Source organism: Curcuma longa, chromosome 21, assembly GCF_044706935.1.
Source record: "Curcuma longa cultivar G26 ecotype Majalengka, Jawa Barat chromosome 21, ITB_CL_G26_1.1, whole genome shotgun sequence".
NCBI lineage: Eukaryota > Viridiplantae > Streptophyta > Magnoliopsida > Zingiberales > Zingiberaceae > Curcuma > Curcuma longa.
This window is the reverse complement of record NC_133881.1, coordinates 11,010,372-11,036,459: the sequence shown is the minus strand read 5'-3', so window position 1 is coordinate 11,036,459 and position 26,088 is coordinate 11,010,372. Positions and strand designations below refer to the sequence as shown.

Sequence of the window (26,088 nt, the reverse complement as noted above, 5' to 3'; positions counted from 1 at the left end):
TGATAAATATTGAAGTAATTTTAATTAACACTAGAAAATTTTAACCAACTTCATCAAATTTCCTTATAAATAATTTGATAATTCAGTTAAAATTATTACAATAGTATTAGTTCTAGTAAAAAAATATTTTTAGTGACCAAATAAGTTAAATAGGGATTAGATGTTATTTTATAAGTATATCATTAATGATATATATTTTTTTAAAGAAAAAGTATATTATTATAATTAATTTTTTGAGTGAATGAAAAATTAATATTAAAGATTTTTTTGAGTAATAAAAGATTGATTCGATATAATTGAATAAAAATATTAACTTGTATATGAGTTGGATTCATACACATGAATACACAAATATTAACTTAACTTAAGTATACATATGAATATAAAAAAAAATGATAAATCCCAATCAGTCTCATGGACTCAATTAATTCAAATGTAGAACGCAATCAAAGAATGTTGGGCATCTGGATTGGCCACCGTATGCACTTCCCGATTTACCTTGGTGGTCGGTGGGAAACTTCCGTGGGACCGGACCGGCCACCCCCAGAGAGTGTCCTACCGTTGCACCATTGCCCTGGGGATTAAAACTGTAGTAGGTAAACTTTTTATAGTGACTGACCCCACCGCCGAAATGGCCCCATATCAGAAAACCCCCTAAAAGATTTTTTTGGAGGCACGGTACCACTAGGCTGATAAGAGCATACTGCCGAAACAGCACTTTAGCCGAGCTAACACATGAATCGCACAGCACCTCAGTCAACAAATATATGTTGCTAAGAGGATTCGAACTCGAAACTTCAAGCAACAAGTGTCTCCATGCTTACCACTTGGGATAAGACACTTCAACACGAATATCAATTTGCATGGACCGGTGAGAAATCAAAATTAATTGATTGATCGATTCATTAATTGATTAATCAGTTCATTAATTGATTAATTAAAGGTTAATTAATTAATGAATGAATATGCGGCAGTAACATGAAATATTAATTTATTTATTTAATTAATTAATTTTAAAAGACACTTACATATGCATTATCCTTCTAAGTTTTCTCTCTCTCTTCTTTTTTAAAGAATTGTAAAATTCGGAAGTTCATCTTGACTCGGAAGTTCTTTTACTCCTCTATGGAATCGTAGATCGTTATATCTTAATAGGCGATTACTAATAAATCATAAATATTTGAGTGGGATAATATCATCGTATAAAAAAGAATATCTCATCTTTGCTTCGTTAGAGATAAATTAACCCAAAAAAGTGTGTTAATATTTGAAGAGATAATTCGATGACTAACAAAATTAAATTAGTGACGATGACACTTAAAAATGTATGTCTATTATTCAAAAGAGTACCATGATAATCAACAAGATATGTCACAAATAGAAATGAGTTAAGATCCCTGTTATTGTATTGAACTTCATCTATTTGTTGTAAATGAGCCAAGTCGAGTCAAACTTTATGATGTTTAAGTTTATTTGATAAGGTAATTGAGTCAAGTCAAACTAAGTCTAAAATGAATCAAACCGTTGACATGATTATTTAAGCTTGACTTAATTTCTTTTTTATGATCGTTTGAGCTTGATTCATTTAGATATTATCAAATTCTCAATTCAAATTTATTTAATTATTTTAAAATTTTACATTTTAAATTTATTTTATTAATTATTGAGTTTGATAATATAAATTTATTAGTCTTTCTTTGTATATTTACTATGTTAATAATAGTGTTTATTGATGAATATGATTGAAGAACTTTATTCATTTTTCATAAATATTAATAATTTATATATATATATATATATAATTTATTTATTTAATTGATCTTATATGTATTGAACGAACATAAATAAATTCTTACTAAATTGAATACTAAATTTACTTATGAATATTTAATTCATTTACGAACTATCAACTATGATCACACTAATGATGTAGGGAAACACCAACCCATATTCTGTTGGAAATGTGAATAGAAATAAGGAAATGGAAGGATAGAGAAGACTCTTCATATAGAGGAGTTTAGTCTCACATTGGTAGTTGAGGGACAATTTGATTGGTTTATAATGTATCACAAGTATTGATGTTGTGAATAAATGCATGGGGAGAGGCTCTCTCTCACACATGAGTGCGCAGGGGGTGCAAATCCAAGGCCCGAATTGCACTAACCGCAAGACGACTCGTGTGTGAGTGCGACCTGCGTGCGTCGAATGTACGACCGATCAGGGCATAATTTGCCCAAGCGGATCAACTAACATTTTGCCATCTCGTTTCATTTTTTGTAACGGTGGCTGTGGTGAAACGGACGAAAGTTAATTACTTGACGTTGAAACGGCCGAGTGTTATTACAAACGTTTCGAATCAAGTCATTAATCCATCATTAATCTCTAATTAATGGGAGATATGGGGCAAGGTTATAAAAGAGGTAGTGATGTGAGTAAAAGGATTCATCGTTTTTCTTTTCTCAATCGCTGCTTCCCTTTCCTTTGCTTTCCCGTCTCTGGTGGTGATAGTCTTTGGGTGTAATCAGTTCGCCGAGAACGATCTGTGCTTGATCATTTCTCTGGTCTTGTCATTGTATTCTGGAAAACAGTCGTCCATCACCTTCTAAAGCACTTAAGAAGGGACGAATCTGTTTTAAGGAAATTACGTTGAACGCAGATCTCGACATCATCCAGTCGGCACTCGGCGTCTCGGCTCTCGGCGTCTCGGCACTCGACGACTCGGTCACTCGGCGTCTCGGCACTCGACGTCTTGAGCAGTCGACGACTCAGCCACTCGGGCCTCTCGGCAAAGATTGTCCAACATACTCTACCAAACCACTTTTGACTTGGGCATCCAAGCCAACTAAACCAAATCACTGGCACTATCAAAGTCAATCTAGTAAAAAATGATTGGATCAGATGTGAGTTGAATTTAGTATGGATTGCTACCTCAAAGTATGACTACAAATAGTATATACATGAAGAATGAAACCATCTCTGACTTCCATGTTACAAAGCCAGCCATGTACAAGACTTAAATGCTGCTGGTTATTACCAATTTAATGCTCGATCTGCACCACAATGCTAACCCTAACTGCAATCGAAGTTACACTTCAAACTTTTCCTGACAAAAATTTAATAATACTGTATAATGCCACTATTATTGTACTAATAATAGCAGCAGTGCAATAGAGGCAAAGTCCAGACAAGGTTAATTATTAAAATCTCAATTTTACTTGTCTGGTTTTTTTAATATTTCAATATGTCAAAATATCTCACTACCTTCCAAAGTTATCATTTGTTGTAAAAAAAATTGCTCTTATAAATTTGAAAATGTAAAATAGGAAATTTAGTGTTAAACTTTGGAGGGTTTTTAAAATTATAGCAAACTTTAAGGGGGCAAATGAAATTATTTTTCTATATATATTACACACTGCTCTTCCTCCTTGTTCTCCGTCTCTGTCGGGGGTTTTGGTGCTGCATCACGATGTGGAAGCCATGAGGGCGCCATGCCGCTCGACCACGCAGCCTGCTTCGACCTGCTCTGCAGCGAGGACGCCGGCGGGCTCGCCGACGACCACGGCGGCGAGGACGCTTGCTGGCCCGCCGCTCTGTTCCCGGATGGCTCGGACGAGTCCATCGCTGGGTTCATCGAGGTCGCCGCTGACTACTCCCCCGTCTGTGGCTACCCAGACCGCTTCCGATCCAACTCCCTCGACTCCTCCGCACGCCAAGAAGCCGTCGCCTGGATCCTGGAGGCCTGCCCTATCTCTCTCTTCGTTCCTCTCCAGCGCATCGTAGATCGGTCACCGATTTTGACGGATTCTTGGTGTTCTATTTCAGGTGCATGAGTACTACCATTTCCGTCCGCTGACGGCGTATCTTGCCGTGAACTACATGGATCGGTTCCTCTCTGCTCACCGTCTGCCGGTGAGTTGATTTCTGAGATTAAAGTTCTGGGTTTGGTAGTTCACATCTTTTTTGCTTGAATGCTGAACAGATTCCAGTACTTTTGCGATTTTAGGGACAAAGAACTAAAATGTGACTATTTTTTGAGGTGGACGATTGCAAAAGAGGGTTTTTTTCCTCACTCCAAGAGAAAATAAGCAGTGTTCTTATACCAATGTTCTTTTATGTCCATGAAGTGAATGAAAGAGACTATACAAGCGTTGATATCATTGTACTCTTTCCCCATCTATGTACTGCAAATATTTGGTAGAATGAAAGTGATCATTTCCACTAGGCAACGGGCTACTTTATCCTAAGAAATGGAAGATTCCTTTTGTATTAGATGAATAAAATAGGTGAGTAGAGGAGATGATAGGAGCATAAAAATCATCCGACAACAACAAATGAAAAAGGTTTCAGAATAGTGTTGCTAGTAGTGTTATGGAACTCTTTTCTTATTGTATTTCATCTGAGATTGATGTCGCTAATATTGTATACAATATTTCTATTTGTGCAGCAAAATGAATGGGCATTGCAACTTCTCTCAGTGGCATGCCTCTCTCTAGCTGCAAAGATGGAGGAGACACTTCTTCCGTCCTTGTTAGACTTGCAGGTAATTGGGTTCTAGCTATTATTTATTGCCATGCAGCGAACTTATGCAAATGCTTAATCAATGACTACTTGCTAAGTTTTGTTTTGATGTCGGTAGGTTGAGGGTGCAAAGCTCATTTTTGAGCCTCGAACAGTTCTCAGAATGGAGCTTCTTGTGCTGACTGCATTGGATTGGAGGCTCCGATCTGTGACACCTTTCACTTTCATTGATTTTTTTGTCCACAAGATTGACCCGATAGGAAAACATGCACGATATTTGATTGCCTGGGCCACCGAAATTACACTTGCAACGATTAAAGGTTATGAAGCTATGATCTCTTTATGTATGGATGATAAGGCAATGTATTGTTCTTGCTAATCTGAAACATATAATATCACAGATATAAAGTTCCTGAGTCACTGCCCATCCTCACTTGCTGCAGCTGCCATCATCCGGGCAACTGATGAGATCAAGGATCTGGATTCCATTAACCCTGTAACTGCAGCATCTTGGTGCATTGGATTGTCAGAGGTACGAAGTTCCGGTGTTGAAAGAGCTAAAGGATATAATCTAAAGTACAAAATGTTTTGCATTGCATTTTTCTCAGGAAGATATCGCCAACTGCTATCAATCGCTGGAGAAAGATATCATCAATAGTTCAAAACCACCACATATGGTACTTTCACAACTCAAAGTGGCCTCATCAATCGAAATGAACAAAGGGTCTGCTCTCCACCTCACAAAAGAAGGAAACTGAATGACAATTGCCTAAGAGGGAGGGGGGGGGGGGGGGGGGGGGGGGGGGGTTGATTTGCATATTCCTCAACATTTTTCAGAGGAGTGGGGAGATGGTCTGTGACAATGTGCTATTTTTTTTGTTCTTTTTCTTGAAGTTCTTTCATTTGTGGGGCTTTGCTACTGATACAAGATACTAGAGCAAAGTGTATCAGGTCCTCAAGGGAGGGAAATCTGATCTCTGCCACTGTGGTAAAAAGAAGTGTGAAGGACAGTCTTGCTTGTGTAGGTTGCGGGTGTTACTGAAATCAATGTCTGCATTGATTGTTAAATGAAGGGCATCAGCTTGGTGGGTCTTTTTACAGTCATGGTAAAAAGGAAGATGCTATTCACCGACTTCTGGCAACTAGTTCATGGGAAAGCAAGATCACAAACTGTAAACGATGCGGAGTCACCTGTTGGCTGCCCTTCTCCTTCGCCTCACAAAGCATCTTTGGAGTATTCTATTGAAGGTTTTGCTTCTCTTATATTTGTTTACAGTGTGATTGTTCATGCCAACCTGGAGAAAGATGTCTATTCATCATACTTCAGGCTACAGTCTATGGTTAAGGCTGCGAATCTTCTTTGTACAAAGGCCATTGGAGACCTGAATGTTGTGTTGTTTAAAATCAATAAAAAGAAGTTACATCTCTTCTGGACATGATAGTTTGGATCTCTATAAGTTTCTGTATAGTGTTCACAAAATAGAGATTGAAGTGGAGGATTTCATTAAGCAGGAGCTCTTTTCTTTTGCCTTTTTAGTGAAGAATCTATATGTAAGAGCTGATTGGAGAAATGTTTGGTGATACAGGTGGCAGATGCACTCATCAGATGTAGACATCCACTCGAGGCAGCTGACGAAGTTGGGTGGCAACTTTCTTCCATTGACCCAAATTTTAAGACAAAAAAAAAGGGATTCCAAACAATATCATTATCAGTATGTTCAATCTCGAGTCAATGGACAGTTTCCAGTATGACAATGTCACTACTCTTTCTTCCACTTCAGGGACATGACAATAGTTTCCAGGATTGGTCGAGTTGGATGATTGATAGCAGCAGCTTCTGTTGCACATGAAATGTGTATGCTGTAGCAAATATACAGATTCTGTTCACTCAGCCCATCTGATTTGTCTAAATCGTATCTTATATTTGCTTATAGAAGTGAAGTTGTTATGCTTACGGATCAAAAGTGAAGAGAGGTAACAAAGCAAGCAGTATGAGTATGGGTCAGGTGCCAAACCAAGAGCTAGACGTTGCTCCAAAGCAGGCTGCAGCTTTTCTCCCCTTGCAATGGCTCTGCTTCCTGCTGCCTTTGGAGTTTGCCTGGATGCGGGTACGACAAACCACATCGTCGAGTGACAACATTGGAAGCAGACATGGACCATGGTGTTAACACAGAACTACAATACACCCAACCAATACAGCTCAATCCATTCCTTGCTTTTGCTCAACAAGAACCAAAAGCAAGACAGTAACTCATGGTTCAGTGTTTCAAAACTGGCCTGGTTCTAAGGAGCTTCAAGTACAAAAAGATAAATGAGCTGAAAGAAAGCTACTTCAAAAGGAGAGTGAGGTTGAGGTGCAGCATCAGGACCTCTCTAGTTCATGTCAAATTTATACGTATCAAATTTATACAACCAGTGTTTTACACTGTTCCCAAAGGAAGTTTCTTTGGTACAAAATGCTGCACACTCAACACCCTTCCTAGCTAGTGTGTTAACAGAAAGAAGCACCCAACACTGTATGCTTTTCTGTTTCACTCTTTTGATCTGCCTCAAGTGCAGTCCAGTACAGTGCACGGCAAAGGCTGCTGCTTTCTCCCCATCATGCACCGTCTTCTTTTCTTCTCTCCAAGTGAGGAATCCTATGAATAAGCCCAAAAGCTCATGACCCTTAATTCACTTGGCTAGCTCAAAGGAAAACATCTAGTCTTGGTGGTGGCCATGGTTTGATGATAAAAGGAAAGCTTTTAGCTTTTGGTACTGGCCTGGCTCCTATGAATAAGCCCAAGGTCTGTCTACCTCATGGTGTTCCTGTAGGACATGCACCAACGTGATGGAGTCAAAGTTGGCACCATGGCAGAATGCTTGGCCATGGTGGTTGATGGTGTCCTTCGTCCGTGCAAGATGCTCCTCTCCTTTTGAAATTGTGGTGATGTTGGTTCTCCAGCGGATTCGCTTCCGAAATCCTACAAACAAAGTTCGTCGATTAGGGGCTGATGTTGCCGGTGTGACTCTTCTGACGGTCAAGTTAGCGATGGATTAAGTGCGAAGCTCATGTGCGTGCGCGAGAGAGCGAAAGAGAACGAAGAAGACCAAGAGGATTGGTCCACGTAAGTTGCTACACGAGCCCTAGACAAGCCATGTGTGCGACTGCACGAGCGAAGCGCCGTCCATCGGCTAGCCACACGCATGAGACACCACATCAAGAGCAACAATCATTGATCTGCTGTTATTCGAGTGTCGCTCTCCAGGAAGTCGGGACTCCAAGTGGTTGATCTACCAAGTCGTTGAGTCTAAGCTTACCGAGTCGCCAAGTCAGTTGAGTGCTTTGAGTGGAGGTCGAGTGCTTCTGGGTCGATGCTGAGTGGTCGAGTCATCGAGTACTCTGAGTGAGGAGTCGGGTAAACCGATGCTGAGTCATCGAGTCATCGAGTACCGAGTCAAGTGTGAAGTCGCCTGACTACACGAATCAAGAAGAAGTGTGTCCGACTGTCAAATCAAGAAGACACGTGTTTGACTATTGAGTGTTGCTCGAGCCCGAGTAAGTTGTTGTACCCAGTCGGATAGCAATGTTGATGCCTGCATTAGACGCAGTATCTTTAAAACAGATTTTTGTCACCTCCAGCGATGCTTCTAGATTGTTGTGGATCGTCTGTTTCTCAAGATTTAATAGCAAATCATGATCACCACCAAACATTGATGGTTATGGCGAATTGAGAAGTACCTGATTACTCTCATGGGCATCTGCCAAGCGAGAGATGCATGATAGAGAGGATGAGAGTAAGGGAAAATACAGGTGGATGGAAATCTTTTTATTATAGCTTTTGCTTCTTTTCGCTTCTTTTTTCCACTCAAGATCTCGTCTTGAGTGTGTTTTTCCTTTGACTGCGTAAACGATCAAGTAAATGTCATTTATTGCTTGGATCAAAACGCTATCGCTGACCATGAGCGATTATAGATTTACAATTAATGGTTTGATTAATTCTTGAGCGAGTAATAAAAAGAAGAAACGCTGTGGCTAATCTTTCTCTGTTAGGGGAAAGCAAATCTTTTCTTCATCAAAAATAAATCTCTTCTCTCTTTCACCGTTATTGAAAATCTTAAAATATGAAATCCTACATGCGTATCTTCTTATTCACCTCTTAACTCATAGTAAGTGAATTAGAATTTTAATCCAAACTCATTAATTTTTTTCTAAAACAATCGAGTTTAATTAGGGTGCGATGCTAAAGAGAGAAAAGATATATAATTACGAGTTGAGAGGGAAGAGATTTATTTTATATCGAGATTACGTACCTTTAAATTATTTAAATTATTATTATTTTGTTTTTTTTAAATGTGACTCAAAAAATAGGCATGAAGTAAATATTGATGGGTGGGATACTAAAGTTATCAAACGGGCCAATCCATGACGGGGCAGACTAACCCATGGTGGGTCCATCATATGACGGAGTGGAGCGGGCTGATCCACCAACTTGGCGGATTGAGAAATCTTCAATCCAACCTAACTCAAGACGGACCGCGGGTTAGGCGGGTCAATCCACGGATCTATTAAAAAATAAAAAAATATTAAAAAATTTAAGTTTAAATTATAATTTAAATTAATTAAGTTGAAAATTTTAAATTTGAATTATAATTTTTAAATTTAAATTGTAATTTAAATAAATCAAATACACTAAAATTCATTGAGTTTTCTATTTTAATTTTAAAATTTAAAATAAATAAATAAATTTTTTCAATCCACGGGTCAATCCATACAGATTACGGGCCTAGACAAGCTAATCTATGTAGATCCATCTTAAAATAGATTGATAAAATTTTAATCTAATTCATCTAAATTATTTAATGAAGCGGACCAATTAGACGGCTTAGTACAACTTCACAGCTATAGATACCAATGCCATGAGAATAAGTACGCCCAAAGGGCAATTGCCGCATTTTATATATTTATATATTTTTCATAATCTTCGGGTAGTTTAGGTCTGTGGAATCGCAAGCAATTTAAAGCGGTGGCTTCACGGCGGCCGCGTATTCGCGTCACTGAATCGGAAAGATAGGGGGCGAGACAGGAAGGTAGAGCTTGATCGCCTTCGCGTTAGGTTGCCTCTGCGCTTGAATCGGGAAGATGGGCGCCGGCGATGCAGATACAGAGGAGCTTTTCAAGAGCAAGAAGCGGGCGAATCCGTTCGTCCCTATCGGTTAGTAGATCGCCCATCATTTTATTTTTCAATTCGACCCTCGTGAATTGACGAAAGTTCTTTGATTTGATCATTTTACGGGGTATTTTCGTGGTCGAAAAATTGCGTTTCTTTGGTACATGGCGATCATTATGCCCCTATTTAGGTTTTTCTTCTGCGCGTCTAAGGATTCTAGGAAGCGGATCTCTGCTGTGAGGATAAATCATATCGAAAGGCGATCTTTTTAGCTAACTAGATTGTCTTTCTCAGTGCGATTGATCGCTTTCCGTTACATATTAGGTTACGGACATAAAACTGTCCCAGATCCAGATTTTAAGATTTATCGCTCGATTAATGATTTTAACTCATGATTTGGTCATTCCTGCGTCCGAATTTATTCTCCACGGACCTTTTATGCAAATGCATACAACCTTCTGAGCTAAAAAAAGAGACTTGACAATGCCACTGTACTTTTGCTGTTCGCACAAAGAAAACAAACGGGCGGATTTAAATAGTGTGGATTCGTCATAGACTTATTATTGCTTTTGTTATTGTTGTATACAATGAAAACGAATGACGGATGGACAATTGTACAAGTTTATGGAAATTGCTAGTTACCATGTTGTTAGTGTCCGAGGAAGCATTTTTTACTCGGAACTACAGGCGCCAAATTGCATAGTAGCAATTTCTCGTTTGCTACGGTCATCCCTCTACATTAAACTCTCAAGAAATATTAGACGATACTCTTTTATGTTGTATGAGGAGCAAACATGGACCATTGTTGGTTTGTGGAATGAATTGACTAGGAACTCTTGCATGGTGTATGAGGAGCACACTTGCACCATTTTTGGTTTGTGGAATGAATTGATTAGGAATGTAATAGTCATTCTTATGAGAGTGAAATGGAAATATCCATTTTTTAGTTTGGTTCAAGGAAGATACTTCATTCTCATTCTTTTGGTTGGTTTGCACGAAATGTGCAGCAAATATACAGGATATGGATGACTTTGGAAGACATTTTTTTGGAATAACAACTTTGATTGGTCAGAATAAATTGTTTGGTTGATAGGAGAAACAAATATGTTAGATTAAAAAGACATCTGATTTTGCTGTCAGAATGTGAAACCTAAGCCTCTCATTTCAACTAAGAATAGGCATAATTGTTTCCATCAGAATTTATCATGAGTGAAATAGTATGTTTATGAACTAGATATTCCATTAAGTAAAGTCCAAACTTGATATAGCAGCAAATTGCTTAAACATTGAATAGCAATCCCTCATACTTGGGGGAAAAGGTGTATTATCAATTGACATATTCCTTGAAACTATAGTGGTGTTAAGAATTCTTGCTACAACTCTGTCGAAGTGTCATGTCAATTTGGCTTTGCATAGTGTAGAGATTGTAGTATTTGTAGATATCAAGGAATACAGAAAAACAAGAAACCATGTAATGTAGATATGAAGGAATATGGAAAAACACGAAACCATGATGACAATTACTAGGACAGAACTTGCAACTAATTCTCTCACAATTGTGAGGGACAGCATGGTCTCTCTTTCTCGTGGAGATCCAACACTGCATCTCATGACTTAGTGAGCTAGCTGATTTACAAATTTAAAACATGAGGGCATTTCTCAAAAGAAAACTAGATCTTCTAGTCTAATAAGTTTCACTCCACAAAATGGGCAGAAATTTGTCAAGGTTAGAAAATTTATAGAATAGAACAAAATTCACAAAAGGAGTCATATGTAGGATTGGATATACTGTACAAATTACAAAAGAGTAGGTACAAAGAAGTAAACCATAAAGCATATATCCTTAATGCATCTGGGTGAAAAGAACAATTTAGTATAGAGGATCTGTGAAAGAAAAGTGTATCATGTAGTGATGAAAGATATCTATTGTGATAAATATATAAGAGCTATGAGAAAAAAATATAAACAGAGTATCTACTCAGATGAAAAAAATTCACTTCTTTAACTTGGATTGGAGGAAAAAAAAATCAAGTTGATCAGATGTAAATAATTGTGACTGAGGCCTATCTAAGCCTGTATGGAAGGAGAAGAGGAGATGAAGCACAATTTCTTGATGCTCTTGACTCTGAAAGAATCTGCATCTCCTGTGCTTCAGAAATTTGAAAAAGAATGCTAGGCAAACTATTACGAGGAAGATGAGGTTTTCATTTAATTTGCTTGATGGTACTTTTCACTCAAAGGGGCTTATTTCAGTTACTGGATAATCTTTGATGGGTTGGTCCTACATTTTAAAGACAAGTTTTGTCCCAATTCATTTCGTTTTTTAATGCAACTCTCAAGTGTTGTCTATTAGTTTTTGTCAAGAGTTGAAGGTATTAATTATTGGTAAATTGCATTGTTCATACTTCTCCATTCTTAAATAATTCTCAGGTGTGCTCATCACTGCTGGAGTACTCACGGCTGGTATAGTTAGCTTCAAGCGAGGAAATTCCGAGCTGGGTCAGAAGCTGATGAGAGCTCGTGTTGTGGCTCAAGGTGGTACAGTTGCATTGATGGTTGGCAGCGCTTACCACTACGGTGAAGAGATAAAATTTTTTAGCAAAACAAATTAGTCGATACCAAAATGCAGGAGTATTTTGCATTTTAGTTGGCCCTTCCAACTCCATGATACCACATTCTATTTCTACCAGCAGAACTTTCTTGTTTTCGAGAAGATGAAGCTAACCAAAACAAATGGAGAAAATGATGGCAATGGAAATAAACATACTATTTGTTTCAGTTATTGTAGACATTATATATGGCAGATTGATATTCATTTTCCCCTTGGTTTTGGTCTCCACTGGTTTAATATCCATGAATTACTGATTATATATTGCTCTCTCATTATACTATGGAGAAGAGTTTTAGAGGAAGTTTCTGGAGCATAGTTGAGTTGGTTACAATGGGACAGATTTACTGAAGTGGACAAGAGTTGAATTTCGATAAAGTTGAGATAATACTCTCTTCCATAGTGGTTAATTGTAGCTTTCTGATTTATCTTCTCATAGATGATCATGGAGTTGATTATGTGGAGCCATTGATATGGTGAATTCTATCTTTTGTTAAAGTGAAGAGCTTGAGAAGAAAATGAGAATACTATTTATATTGAGGATTTATGATTTACGTTGATAAATAATAAACATGTAGCAAGAGAATTAACCTTAATTAGCGTTTTCCCTTAATTGGAAAGGGCATCGTAGTTGTATATTTGGAGATGATTTAGTGGTCATCAAGTGTCTAATTGGCTTACTAGTCATCAAGTGTCTTATAGTAAGAGAAGAAGCACTGTTGAAATGACGGATTTTATTTTATTTTTTTGAAAAGAAGAACAATAATAAATACTCGAACTATAAGTTTTTATCGAGCTCAACTAGATAGCCTTTGCTCCCTTGCTCGTCCGAGGGTTCTAAAGGCTTATATCGCCTCTTATTATTTAACGTGATAAAAAAAATAAATTAATATGAATTAAAGAATTGAAAAGTTCACCAATACAACTAACAAACCTTCTTTTAACCTAATTCACACCTCTAATTCTTCTAAAGCAACAATCACGGGCAGAACTATCACAAGCACAATTTGTATACATCAAATACATAACGGAGACCAATCGTATAACGTAACGTCCATTGACCAATCCCTTCACTCCTTCACAAACTCACAAACGCCGTGCGTTGACCGACTTCCCACAACATCAAGGGCCGCCGAAGATGAACGGAGTCGGCGCCGGAGCGTCGAGGCCCGCCACGACGCCCGCTGGGGACTTCTCCGGAGACGTCGCCAAGCGGGCGGAGAAACCGCGGTAGCCGATCGCCTGAGGTCCCCCATCGTCGCCGTCGAAGTCTTCTCCGTGGCCCTCGTCGAAATTGAGGGCGTAGCTCAGTGGATCGTAAGCGAACCTCATCGTCCCCGGCGGCGCCGCCGCCCTAGCCCTGTTGGGGTTCCGCCCGAATCGCCGTAGGAAGGTCTTCCACCTCGGTCCGGCCACCAACTCCGACCACCCCCTCACCTTCATCACCAGCTCCCTCACTCTCCCCCACCGGCTCCGATCATCCGCGCCCGGCGCCGGCGCGTCGATCCGCTGCCAGGAGGAGTTCGAGAAGGGGAAGCAGCAGCAGAGTGCCCCGCCAGCAGGCGCCGCCTCGTCGAACGCGTCGACGTTGCGCTCCGTCTCCATATCCCCGATCGAATCGAACGCCCGAAACCCTAACAGCCAAAATGCGATTTTTAGGGCGCCGCTACTTCCTCGCCTCCTACGCCAACGGGAGAAGGCGGAGCGGACAAATAAATAAATAAAAATGAATGGAGGATTATGTCATTTGGATATAACGATTTTCGGACGTAACGAGTTCGATGTTTCCGAAGCGCGTGACGTCGTTTTCTTTGTATCGTAGACGCTCCTCCTTGCAGTTCCAGGTTTCTTCTAGAATTATCGGGTGGGTCCGGTCAAAAATGCCAACTTTGAAAAGGAAAATATGTCGCAATTACTCTTATTTTTAAAAAATATTCTTAATTAAGTGAAAAGGAGCATATCTAAAGCCAAATTATAATATACTATTTATTTATTTATAATTATAATATCCTTTTGGCATGATCATTTTTTAATACGTAAATAGAGAAAAATATCTCGATCATTTGTATAATATAATTCATCCTTTCTCTTTTCGGCATCTCATATTGCATTAGATAACATTTTTAAAATTTTATAATAACTTTACTGATTTTAAATCACGAGGGATATTTTTATAAATAAATAAATAATTTTTAAGGCTGAAATGTCTTTTTCTCCAAAATTAAAAGTGATGGATTGTTTAGAATGAGCTTTTAAGTATGATTAAATAATTAATATTTAAACAGGTGTTTGACAGCTATTCTCGGCTGGATGATCATGATTGGTTGAGGTGTGACACGAAAGTGTATATAATAATATAAACATAATAATGTTCAAAGTGTAATAATTTGAAAGTGATGATTAAATTAGATTTTTTTTTTCAAAAAAAAAAAACATACATTTGATATACAAATTAAATTAAAAATTGAGAATTTGAGATAATAGTGGGAGTGATGTGCATAATCCTCTTTATCATAAAATCTATTTTATTGGAGAAAAAACTCTATTTTTATTAAAACAAACAAATAAACAAAAGAGCCTGTCGCACTAAAAAATACCTATATTTTAATGTTATTATAGCAATTTTACCTAAAACTACTCCAATAGACTCAAAATTATTAAATAATTATAATCATGATTATTTTAATTTTGGTTAAAATTATTTAAATATTGATTAAACGGCTCTAATTTTATCAAAATTAATTTATCTTAATTAAAATTGATCAAATGTTATTGAAGTAATTATGATTAAAATTATTACCATTGGAATAATTTTCTCTAAAATTATTATAAAGTGGAACAATTTTAATTAAAATTGCTATAACATAAAGTAGGTAAACTAGATGATTAAAAATAAAGCTACTATAATAAAGTAGGTTTGCTTTCCGACATTAAGGTTTTACCCCCGGAGTATAATTGAGTTGGTTACGACGGAGCAAAGTTTTTGAAGTGGATAAGAATCAAATCTCGACAAAGCCGAAGTAATGTCCTCTTCTGTCGTGGTCAACTGCAACTTTTCAATTTACCTCCTTATATATGGTCGTGGGATCAACCGTGTAGAGCTGTTAGGATGACAGATTTCACCTTTTTGTTGAAGTTTGCGATATGAGAGATCATTTTCACATTTTTTTAAATAAGAGGCTCTTTTTTCATGTATTGAATGTTAAAATTAGCCCTTAGTGTCAATTCAGATTGAGCTGGACTCGAGTTAGACTCGAGTTGGACTCAAGTCAGCTCAGATTGTGTGAGACTCGAGTTGGACTCAAGTCACACAAGACAAAATTCGAATTTGATTAAAGGCTATCATGCATGGGATGCATGATAATTAAAAGCTGCATTATCTTCCTTAAAAGAAGAGAAAGATTGTCATGCATGAGATGCATGATCTTTCATTAAAAGAGGAGAAAGATCTTTTGCATGAGATGCATTGGAATTAATAAAATATTAATTTCGGAATTAATATTATATTAATTTCCCCTTCATCCATGATGGGCTATAAAAGAGGGTGAGAGGCTCTTGATGAAGGGTTGTTGGTTGCTCTTGCTCTTGCTCTTCCTCTCTTCTTCTTCCCTTGGTCGAACCTTACTTTGTGGCTAGCACCACAGTTCGGTTCTACTCCATTTCAGTGTTCGTGTGGATACCTTAGAGGCGCGAACACACTGATCGTGCTGAGATCCGACGACCTTGAAGGCAAGAGTTGCTGTCGGGATTGCGAAGGGCACGCATCGAAGGTAAACTCGATTCTAGTAGGTAGAATCGTCAAACGAGTATATTTTCGCATGGATCTTCTGGAGGGATCCTGTTTTCCGCTGCGATATATGTGGTTTAATCGTTTTTTTTCGCGCATATAGATCCCTACATTGAAAATAAGGATCCAAATTTATATGGTCGGCCTAATTGCCATAACGTGGGCTACTTTTGGGCACAAATAGTTGCAGTTCGTCATCGTCATCATTGATCGCCGAAGTGCTTCCTCTTAATCGACTAAAAGCGAGTGGGTGAGCGAGTAAAAGAGGATCAGTTTTAAAAGAGAATTAGTCGATAAAAATTTATTATTAAGATTAGAACTTTTCTGTTATAATATGTCAATTGACAGTTTATTTATTAATCTGTCAATTGACCAAGCACTTTAATATTCCTATAAATTGTATCCCTTATGGGAAAACTATCAATGAGGAAATTTTATTTCTTTCCACTTTTTCTTTTCTCTAGTTCGGTTTTCCTTCTCTTAACATGGTATCAGAGCCATGATCTCTCTATTTTTTTTCGTCTTTCTATAAATTTTGCTTCTATCACCGCCGCAAGTGCGCATATTTTTCTCCTCTTTCTTTATCGTCGTTTTTCCTCTTCTCTCTTTTTCTTCATTCAATGTCGAATACTCGAAGTAGATGTCAAATTTGTCTCAGAGTTGGGCATATTGGTACTCAATGTCCTAGACGATATGACACAAATTTTATTGGTGGTCCTAAAGGTTTAAGACAATCAACTATTCCACCTATGCATCCTAAAGCGCTCTCATCCGTGCCTACTCTTGATAAACCACCAGAGTTTTCTTCTACTGAATGGTATATTGACACCGGAGCAACTCATCATGTCACATCAGATTACAATATCTTCACAGAAGTAACACCATATTATGGTTCAGACACGGTGCAGGTAGGCAATGGCTCAGGTTTGCAAATTACTAACCTTGGAAACACATATATTCATTTATCTAATCGTACTTTTCGCATGCGCAACATCTTTCACATCCCATCCATTACAAAAAATTTATTGTCCGTACATCAATTTTGTTTTGATAACGATGTCATTTTTGAATTTCATCGTAATCATTATTTTATAAAATCTAGCGGGACAAATACTATCTTATTTTCTGGGGGAATCAAACATGACCTTTATTATCTTCAAAATTCTTCAATCAAGGCTTTCATTGGTGAGCGTACAAATAAATCAAATTGGCATGCCCGACTTGGTCATCCTTCTCTTCGCATTGTTCAATCGATCATCAATGGGCATGATTTACCTACTTCCTCCACCTCCCCTCCATCTCATTCATGTAGGGCCTGCATGGAATCTAAAAGTCATAAACTACCTTTCTCTTCATCTGATCATGTTTCTAATTTTCCACTTGAATTAATTCATTCAGATGTTTGGGGCCCTGCACCTATTGTGTCTAACCACGGTTATCTTTATTATGTTACCTTTATTGATCATTTTAGTAAATATACTTGGCTCTTTCCTATGAGAAGAAAATCTGATTTATCAGATATATTCTGTAATTTTCAAAAACAAATTGAAAGATATTTTAATCGTAAAATACTTTCAATTCATTCTGATTGGGGAGGCGAATATCAATCTCTCCATCGTCATCTTGTCTCTTGTGGAATTGTTCATCGAGTTTCTTGCCCTCATACTCCAGAACAAAATGGTTCTGCTGAGAGAAAACACAGACATATTGTTGAAACTGCCTTAGCTCTTCTCCATCATGCATCAGTTCCACGTAAATTTTGGGATGAAGCTGTCTGTACTGCAACATATCTCATAAATCGACTTCCTACCCCATTGCTCAATCAAAAGTGCCCTTTAGAAAAACTTTATAATCAAACTCCTGACTACACTTTTCTTCGAATTTTTGGTTGCGCATGTTATCCATGGTTACGCCCCTATTCTAAACATAAACTTGATTCTCGTTCACTACAATGTGTTTTCATTGGTTATAGTAATTTGCATCATGGGTATCGTTGCTTGCATATACCTACAGGACGGATATATACGTCACGACATGTTACTTTTGACGAGTCTTTATTCCCTTTTTCGACAGCTTCTCCAGTCTCTCCTCCAGATACAAGTGGCACTTTCTTGATGACACCTAACATTGCCGGTGGTGATGGCATCCTAGGTCCTGCTCCGGGGCTCTCTAACAACAATCTTATATCATCCGAATCACCTCAAGTTGCTGCTCCAACAAGAGCAAGACGCTCTAACACTATCAGAGGGGATAATATGTTGGATCCTATTCCGTGTCCAATCTTGGAAGCCTCACCAACCAGAGATAATATGCCTTCTGGCTCAGGCTCCTCAAATAATACAGGTTCATCGTCGAATTCACCTTGTCAGCCCACTTCCTCATCGCCATCAACAAGTGATTCAAATGATAGTGATTCTCGTCGTATGCTTCCTTTAAGTGACATTTATGCACGTTGCCCACCAATGGCAACCCGATATCCCCTTCCAGAAGCTTTAGTGGTATCTTCAAAATCTATTGAACCGACTTGTTTTTCACAAGCGAACAAGGATCCAAATTGGCGTTGTGCAATGTCTACAGAATTTGATGCACTTCTTCGCAATGGAACATGGACTCTAGTTCCACGCACTCCCTCCATGAATGTTGTGGGCTCTAAATGGGTATTCCGTCTCAAGCATCGAGCTGACGGTTCTCTTGAAAGGTATAAAGCTCGTCTCGTAGCAAAAGGATTTAATCAAGAACCAGGTATTGACTTTCATGAAACCTTTAGCCCCGTTATCAAAATTACATCTATCAGATTATTATTATCGATAGCTGTCAGTTCTACTTGGCCTATACGACAATTGGATATTTCTAATGCTTTTCTTCATGGTCATCTTGAGCAATCTATATTTATGGAGCAACCACCTGGGTTTATCCATCCACAGTTTCCATCTCATGTTTGTCAGCTCAAGAAATCCATATATGGCCTTCGACAAGCTCCTCGTGCATGGTTTCATCGATTATCTACTTGGTTACAAGCTCAAGGATTTTCTGGATCAAAAACAGACTCGTCTCTCTTCTACAAACATAATGATGGATCTATGATCTTTTTTCTTATTTATGTGGATGATATTTTATTAACCGGCAATGATCAAAAGGGCATCACAACTATACTTGATCTTCTCAATCAAGAATTTCCTATTCGAGATATGGGTAATGCTCGTTTCTTTCTTGGTATTGAACTCATTCCACATGGTGAGGGTTGTCTCCTCTCTCAGAGCAAATACATTACTGGACTTCTTCAAAGAGCTAAAATGGATGGTGCACGCCCGGTCTCCACACCAATTGCTATAAATAATTTATCTGCACCTCCATCATCTCCAGCTATGTCTGATCCTCAACTCTATCGAAGTATTGTTGGAGCCTTACAATATGTCACTATCACACGACCTGATATTACTTTTGCAGTTAATCGTGCTTGTCAATTTATGCATGCTCCATCTGAACAAAATTGGGATAATGTAAAAAGAATACTTCGTTATCTCAAAGGTACTATTTTACATGGTCTTCTTCTATATCGTCATTCTTCTAGAGACTTACATGCTTATAGCGATGCGGACTGGGCAAGCTCTCCTGAAGATAGACGTTCTACTAGTGGATATGCAATATTTCTTGGACGAAATCTTATCTCATGGAATTCGAAAAAGCAACCTACAGTATCTCGTTCAAGCACTGAGGCAGAATATAAAGCTATAGCCAATGCAACATCTGAAATTATTTGGCTTCAATCGCTTCTTTCAGAACTTCATCTTGCATCAAATGTCCCTCCAAAACTTTGGTGTGATAATATTGGAGCGACATATCTTACAGCAAATCCAGTATTTCATGCTCGTACAAAACATGTGGAAATTGATTTTCATTTTGTTCGAGAACGTGTGGCAACTCGACAGTTATTTGTCTCTTATATTTCTGCAGAAGATCAACTTGCTGATATCTTTACAAAGCCATTGTCCAGACAACGTTTCACCAAACTAGCAAGCAAACTCAACGTCAAAGATCTCCCGTTGAATTTGTCGGGGGGTAAAAGAGAATCAGTTTTAAAAGAGAATTAGTCGATAAAAATTTATTATTAAGATTAGAACTTTTCTGTTATAATATGTCAATTGACAGTTTATTTATTAATCTGTCAATTGACCAAGCACTTTAATATTCCTATAAATTGTATCCCTTATGGGAAAACTATCAATGAGGAAATTTTATTTCTTTCCACTTTTTCTTTTCTCTAGTTCGGTTTTCCTTCTCTTAACATGATCTTGTGAACATGAATTCATTATCCTCTAATGAATTCAAGTTGATAATTGATTGATGAAGATTGAAGACCCGACTAAGGCAACACCGGTTTTAACCAACTGAAATATCATGCCTCAGTTATTCTCTTTGAGAAATGTGTAGATTTTTTGAGTGAAAATGTGCTCATTAATGGAGTGTGAAATAAGTACATTTCATGACCTTTGAACAATCCATGCATATCATGAGTCTGTTCCCAAAATGTCTATGATTAAAAAACATATGATAACAAATCTTAGAAGAACTACAGGTGCCCTGCATGAATACTACAGGTATGATATGACATCCATGTTTTGAAGCTTGCCTAGTTATTTGAATCCAAATTATCAGAATTAGTCTAGTTCATGATCAATCTTAATTTATTTTCTCATATATAGTTGTGACATCGATCATATAAAACCGTTGGGATGGTAGATTCTGCATTTTGCTAAAGAAAAATTAATCTAGCTATGTTTCAATGTCAAATTTATACTCTTTCAATGAAATTCTCATTTTTTAACTTTACTGAACTACTATTTGGATAGAAGTTATCAATCCTTTATTGCTATCATTTCTAAACTAAGATTAATTCCTATTTCGAACAACTGATGGACCATTAAGTACATGTTCATGTAGAGTGCAGAGGCAATGAATGAATATATCGGTCAACTTGTGTGCCATATTATAAATCTCAGTTGGTAATCAATTTTGGGATAACATTATTGAATTGGTGGTGAATATGATCTACTACAAACTCCCTTTAACAGTAAAAGGTGAAATCGTCACTTTGACGGTCCTTCTAAGATGACCTCCATTACTTGGAAGAGGATGAATGATGAAGACTTCGCTGTTAACAATAGTAGCGTCAATAGGGGGTGAGATAATCAATGGAGCATTCCACACTTGTTACAGGAACTATCTACGTAAGTCCGTGGGAGTGTATCTATAAATTTTATTCTGCAAAAGGTGAAATCTATGAGATTCCTTTTGGAATCATGAGGTTTAGATCATGATTTACTATTGTAGTATAGCATAGAGTATTTATATATATAATCAAAATTTTTTTGAGTCATTAGGAGGACCAATTAAAAATTTACAAGTATATATCATATTTCATATAGTTTCTATGTTACACATTTACATCTTCATTTATATCATTAATGACATTGTCATTGTAATTACTAAACTAAGGAAGACACATTTTAAAAACTTGGAATCTAATTTAGTAATATATAGATAAATATTTTAAATAAAACAGATACTATTAAATATCCTAGGATTAATAGAAAACGACACATTAAAAAAAATATTTTAAAAGAGCTCATCACAAGAAGAGAGAATTGACAAACGATTAATAAAAAAATATATTATAGAAACTGTATCAGTTAAAAATATTTTGAGAATATTAATTTAAAATAAAAGAGCCGGTACAAATTTAAAAAAAGATCTATTTTTATATTCTATCATACCATTTTGAGAAGACCCTCGCTTTGACTGTTCATATCCAACCGCTGAGAGTCTGGATTATCTTAAAGGTGGAGCTTCTAAAGCACCATAAAATTTCTTGAAAATAGTTAAATTCTTTTGCCTAATTTATAAATATTTTTTAAGTGTTTGTGATGGTTAGCAACGAGGAATACAGGATTCTGAATTTTTGTGAAAAAATTACCATTAATTTTCATTGAGGAGGACAAATATTTTTTAAAAAATATTTTATTATTTTTTAATAGATAAATTTTAAAATATTTACTGATCTTTATTGATTTCAAGCAGGGAGAACACATGATCTTTACTAAAATAATTTTAAAAATCTATTAAATGTATTAGGAAAATAGAAAATTTGATCATCCAATCACAGACGGCTGATCCGTTACCCGCATAGTAGTTTGTATGCGGAATGGAAAAGCTCAACTGGCGCGCTTCGCGTGGACGGTTCCGCATCAAATATCTATGGACCTTAGGGTTTCCTTGAGGGTCTTCCTTCTTCCCTACTCTCTAATATATTCATCTCCTCTCTTTCCCTTCGTTCCTGTCCTTCCCAATCGGCCTTTCGTAGTTGAGATCTTCGGCGGCGATCTCGTTCAGGTAACCGGCTTCCTTCCTTCTTCCCTTCTCCTCTTTCTTTATTTGATCCCTTTGTTCGATTAATTTTCGGTTGTGTTTGCTTCTTGTTTGTCGGATTTAGTTTTCGTGCTCGATCGTGCTCATCTGAGACATTTGTATTATGATTCAAATCTGATTTTGTTTTCTTTATTGTCGAATATTTATCTGGATTTTGTGGTCATGAATCGATCTGAGAAATAATCGGGTATGATATTCATCTAATTATGTCCGATTATGTCATGAACATGTATGTCGTGTTAGAATGATATGTTTGTACTGTATTTTTTTTACTTTGATTTACTGATGCTTGAGAAAACAGCAAGATGCACTTATTTTCCCTAGTTCACCAATTTGTGATACTAATTCAACTCAACGAAATTATTACGGATGTAAATACATATCCTCGACAATATTAGTTGATTGAGATGGTTCATTTTAAATATCTATTAGTTGGCTACTGTAATTTAACTCTCTTTGCTTTCCTACAATATGCTGCATTGGTTTCTGTAACTGTTCGTCTAAAGTTTTGAAGATGATGCTTTTACCACAAAGTTATGGGACCTTAAGTAGTCAAACGTGTTACATTTATTGCAAAAGAGGATACTTGATTAACTTTATTAGATTGGATAAACTTTATATATCTCAATGCACTTCAATATGTGTAACTACAAACTGAGCAATTTGTATGATTCTACATTGTGGCTATTCATGATGATTTTTTTTTCTAAAAAAATTAAGCGGCTTACTATTTAGTGATAGCACCACCAGAGACTAGTTGCATCTTCAATAGGAATGTTGTTCGTGCCTTTTGCATATATTACACCAATGAATCTTGTTGCTTTAATATGCATAATACTTTGGCTTTCTGCTTTAGTTATTCAAGATAGCAAGAAATGCCACAGTATTTGTTTAATGGTTTTCTATTATAACAATTATTCTTTGCAAGTCCAGCTTTTGATTATTTAGCATTTATTTTTTGAGATGTTTCTTTCTTATATTGTTACTTATTGCTACTGGTTGAATATAAAGGGGATGCAATGATGTAGCTTTACCAATTCACTGAAGGTAAGGTTGACTATTTGTTGTTAACAAAGACAATTGTAACTGTTCCGATCTAATGCTAACACTGCATAAGCTCTTTAAAAACAAGGGTATCACAATTGAATCAGCTAAGATAATTTGGCTAGAATGGTAGAATCTTTAAACTAGTGGTCCAAATGGATTAATATCAATCTATTAAATAATCTAAAAAGTAAGTGGGAGCTTAATTACTATTTTTTGTGTTATTTCTAATCTATTTAAGTATAACCTGAGTGTGTCATTTACAAATTAGCAAGTTATTTTTTCTGCCAACTATATCTGGATTGGTTCTATGGACTGTCTTTTCTTGCAATGGAACCTGCAAATTACCATATGTACAACCTCAGTCACTTTGTCTTCTGTTAAACAGAATTTCTTGAATTTTGACTGAAGACAAACATCACTTCCAACCTCTATCACCTGTCAAAGTGGAGTGTGTTAAGTGTAGAGCATCTTTTATGTCTGCAAGGGACTCTTTCTTCTTGGGATCAATTGGGTTGCTTGGAGAATATTGTCCAACGTCCAGAAAAAAGTACATATGCCCTTCAGAAAAATTTGGTTATTTGCATCTTGAGCCATTCCAAGAGACGTATAACCCAAACCAAGACTACAATTCAGAGGAATTTCTCACTGTAGTGCCTTCTCAATATTGCATCAAGGCAAATAGAAATTTAGTCTCTACTTCAATTGCCTGACATTAGTGTTATAGTATAGTGCCTTCATCCGTGAAGATGGCTTTGCAAAATATAGGTGCTTCAAACAGTGATGATGCCTTCTATCGTTATAAGATGCCAAAGATGATAACAAAGATAGAAGGTCGTGGAAATGGTATCAAAACTAATGTTGTTAACATGGTTGACATTGCAAAAGCCCTCCATAGACCAGCCTCTTACACAATCAAGTATTTCGGCTGTGAGCTTGGTGCACAGTCAAAATTTGATGACAAAACTGGCACTTCACTTGTCAATGGAGCGCATGACACTGCCAAATTAGCTGGCCTTTTGGAAAACTTCATCAAAAAGTATGTGCAGTGCTATGGGTGTGGTAATCCTGAAACTGATATCATAATTACAAAAACTCAGTTGATCACCCTCAAATGTGCTGCTTGTGGATTTATTTCTGATGTGAACATGAGAGACAAGCTCACAACTTTTATTCTTAAAAATCCACCGGAGCAGAAGAAGTCGTCAAAAGATAAGAAGGAAATGAGGCGTGCTGAGAAGGAAAGGCTAAAGGAAGGAGAAGCTGCAGATGAACAGAAAAAACTGAAGAAAGAAACCAAGAAGAAAGGTGTTGTATCATCCAAAGACAGTGAAAGCTTGAAACGTGTTGTATCTAAGAAGTCTAAAAGCTCAGACGAAGAACATTCTTCCCCTCCTGGTAGTCCAGCAGATGACAATGAGGCTGCTGATGATGATGGCGACGACAGCATACAGTGGCAAACAGATACATCTGCTGAAGCAGCTCGCCAGCGCATCCAGGAACAACTGAGCGCTGCTACTGCTGAAATGGTAATGCTTTCCACGGGTGATACGAGTAGCAAGGGAACAAAGAAAGCAAATCAAGAGAAGAAAAATGAGGTGGCAAAAGTGGTGGTCGAAATAACAGAGAAACCTAACACCCATGACAGACTCATTTCAGAAATCAAAGATATGCTGAAGAAAGGGGCCAAAGCTAGTGACCTTGGTCCATTTCTCAGCTCTCTTTCTGGTTCGCAGCAAGAGATAATGGACGCACTCTTTGAAGCCATGTTTGCGGGTGTGGGTAAAGGGTTTGCGAAAGAGGTCGACAAAAAGAAGAACTATCTTATGGCTGCAGTGGAGAGCGAAGAATCCCAGATGTGTCTCCTACGTGCTATTGGGACATTCTGTGAGAAATCTAGCGGGGATGCAGTGAAGGAAGTTGCTCTGGTGGCGAAATGCCTTTACGACGGGGACATATTGGAAGAAGAATGCATAGAGAAATGGTATGAAGAAGGTCTGGCTGGTGCTAATAAGAGTTCCATTATTTGGAAGAATATGAAACCTTTTGTCGAGTGGCTCCAGAATGCGGAGCCTGAGTCCGAAGAAGAGTAAGTAGTAGTCACGTATCGTCTTAAAAGTAATATTCACTTAGTGCGTCTATGTCATGCAGTTGGTGTCTTAAACTTGGTATGCAATTTATATTGTCGTGGGTCTCTGTGTTGGCTTGGTGCTTTGCTTTTTCTGATCAGTCAGCCAAACTGTTGTTGATTTGAGACTGCTTTATGGAATATTATTGAATAATCTCGAATCTATGCATCGTTCTTCCTTTTAAGTTGTTTCACCATCTATGTGCTAGTGTGTGTGTTGCTGAAATAAACCATTGATCTTGCTTGTTGTTTTTTAATTTAAAAAGTCTTATGTCTAAGAAATTCTGAAAAATTTAGCCACTTTATACATGTGTAAAATATAATCAATATTAGGATATTTTGTTATTACATTTACAATTTTTATATAACAGAAATATTATAGATATTTTTTGTATTATATATTTAAATTGAATCTTCTTTTCAAATT

At 37.2% G+C, this 26,088-nt stretch overlaps 4 protein-coding genes across 4 annotated transcripts; 3 read left to right on the top strand and 1 right to left on the bottom strand.

The window, feature by feature from the left end:
- Nucleotides 1-3,488: 3,488 nt before the first annotated feature.
- LOC141815439 (cyclin-D2-1-like) lies at nucleotides 3,489-5,276 on the top strand. Its single transcript, XM_074703387.1, has 6 exons — nucleotides 3,489-3,737; nucleotides 3,823-3,909; nucleotides 4,445-4,540; nucleotides 4,637-4,838; nucleotides 4,920-5,050; nucleotides 5,127-5,276. Exons 1-6 carry the CDS (start codon nucleotides 3,489-3,491, stop codon nucleotides 5,274-5,276), a joined length of 915 nt encoding a protein of 304 aa, XP_074559488.1.
- Nucleotides 5,277-9,481: 4,205 nt separating this feature from the next.
- On the top strand, nucleotides 9,482-12,503 carry LOC141815633 (RING-H2 finger protein ATL48-like). The gene is made up of 2 exons (XM_074703583.1): nucleotides 9,482-9,713; nucleotides 12,099-12,503. The coding sequence occupies exons 1-2, from the start codon at nucleotides 9,641-9,643 to the stop codon at nucleotides 12,278-12,280; spliced, it is 255 nt and encodes an 84-aa protein (XP_074559684.1). The 5' UTR covers nucleotides 9,482-9,640; the 3' UTR covers nucleotides 12,281-12,503.
- A 643-nt stretch (nucleotides 12,504-13,146) lies between these two features.
- Nucleotides 13,147-13,996, bottom strand: LOC141815370 (uncharacterized). Its single transcript, XM_074703320.1, has one exon. It carries the CDS (start codon nucleotides 13,879-13,881, stop codon nucleotides 13,399-13,401), a length of 483 nt encoding a protein of 160 aa, XP_074559421.1. The 5' UTR covers nucleotides 13,882-13,996; the 3' UTR covers nucleotides 13,147-13,398.
- An 8,354-nt stretch (nucleotides 13,997-22,350) lies between these two features.
- Nucleotides 22,351-25,840, top strand: LOC141815399 (putative eukaryotic translation initiation factor 5-2). The gene is made up of 2 exons (XM_074703348.1): nucleotides 22,351-22,453; nucleotides 23,922-25,840. The coding sequence occupies exon 2, from the start codon at nucleotides 24,283-24,285 to the stop codon at nucleotides 25,624-25,626; it is 1,344 nt and encodes a 447-aa protein (XP_074559449.1). The 5' UTR covers nucleotides 22,351-22,453; nucleotides 23,922-24,282; the 3' UTR covers nucleotides 25,627-25,840.
- Nucleotides 25,841-26,088: the final 248 nt, after the last annotated feature.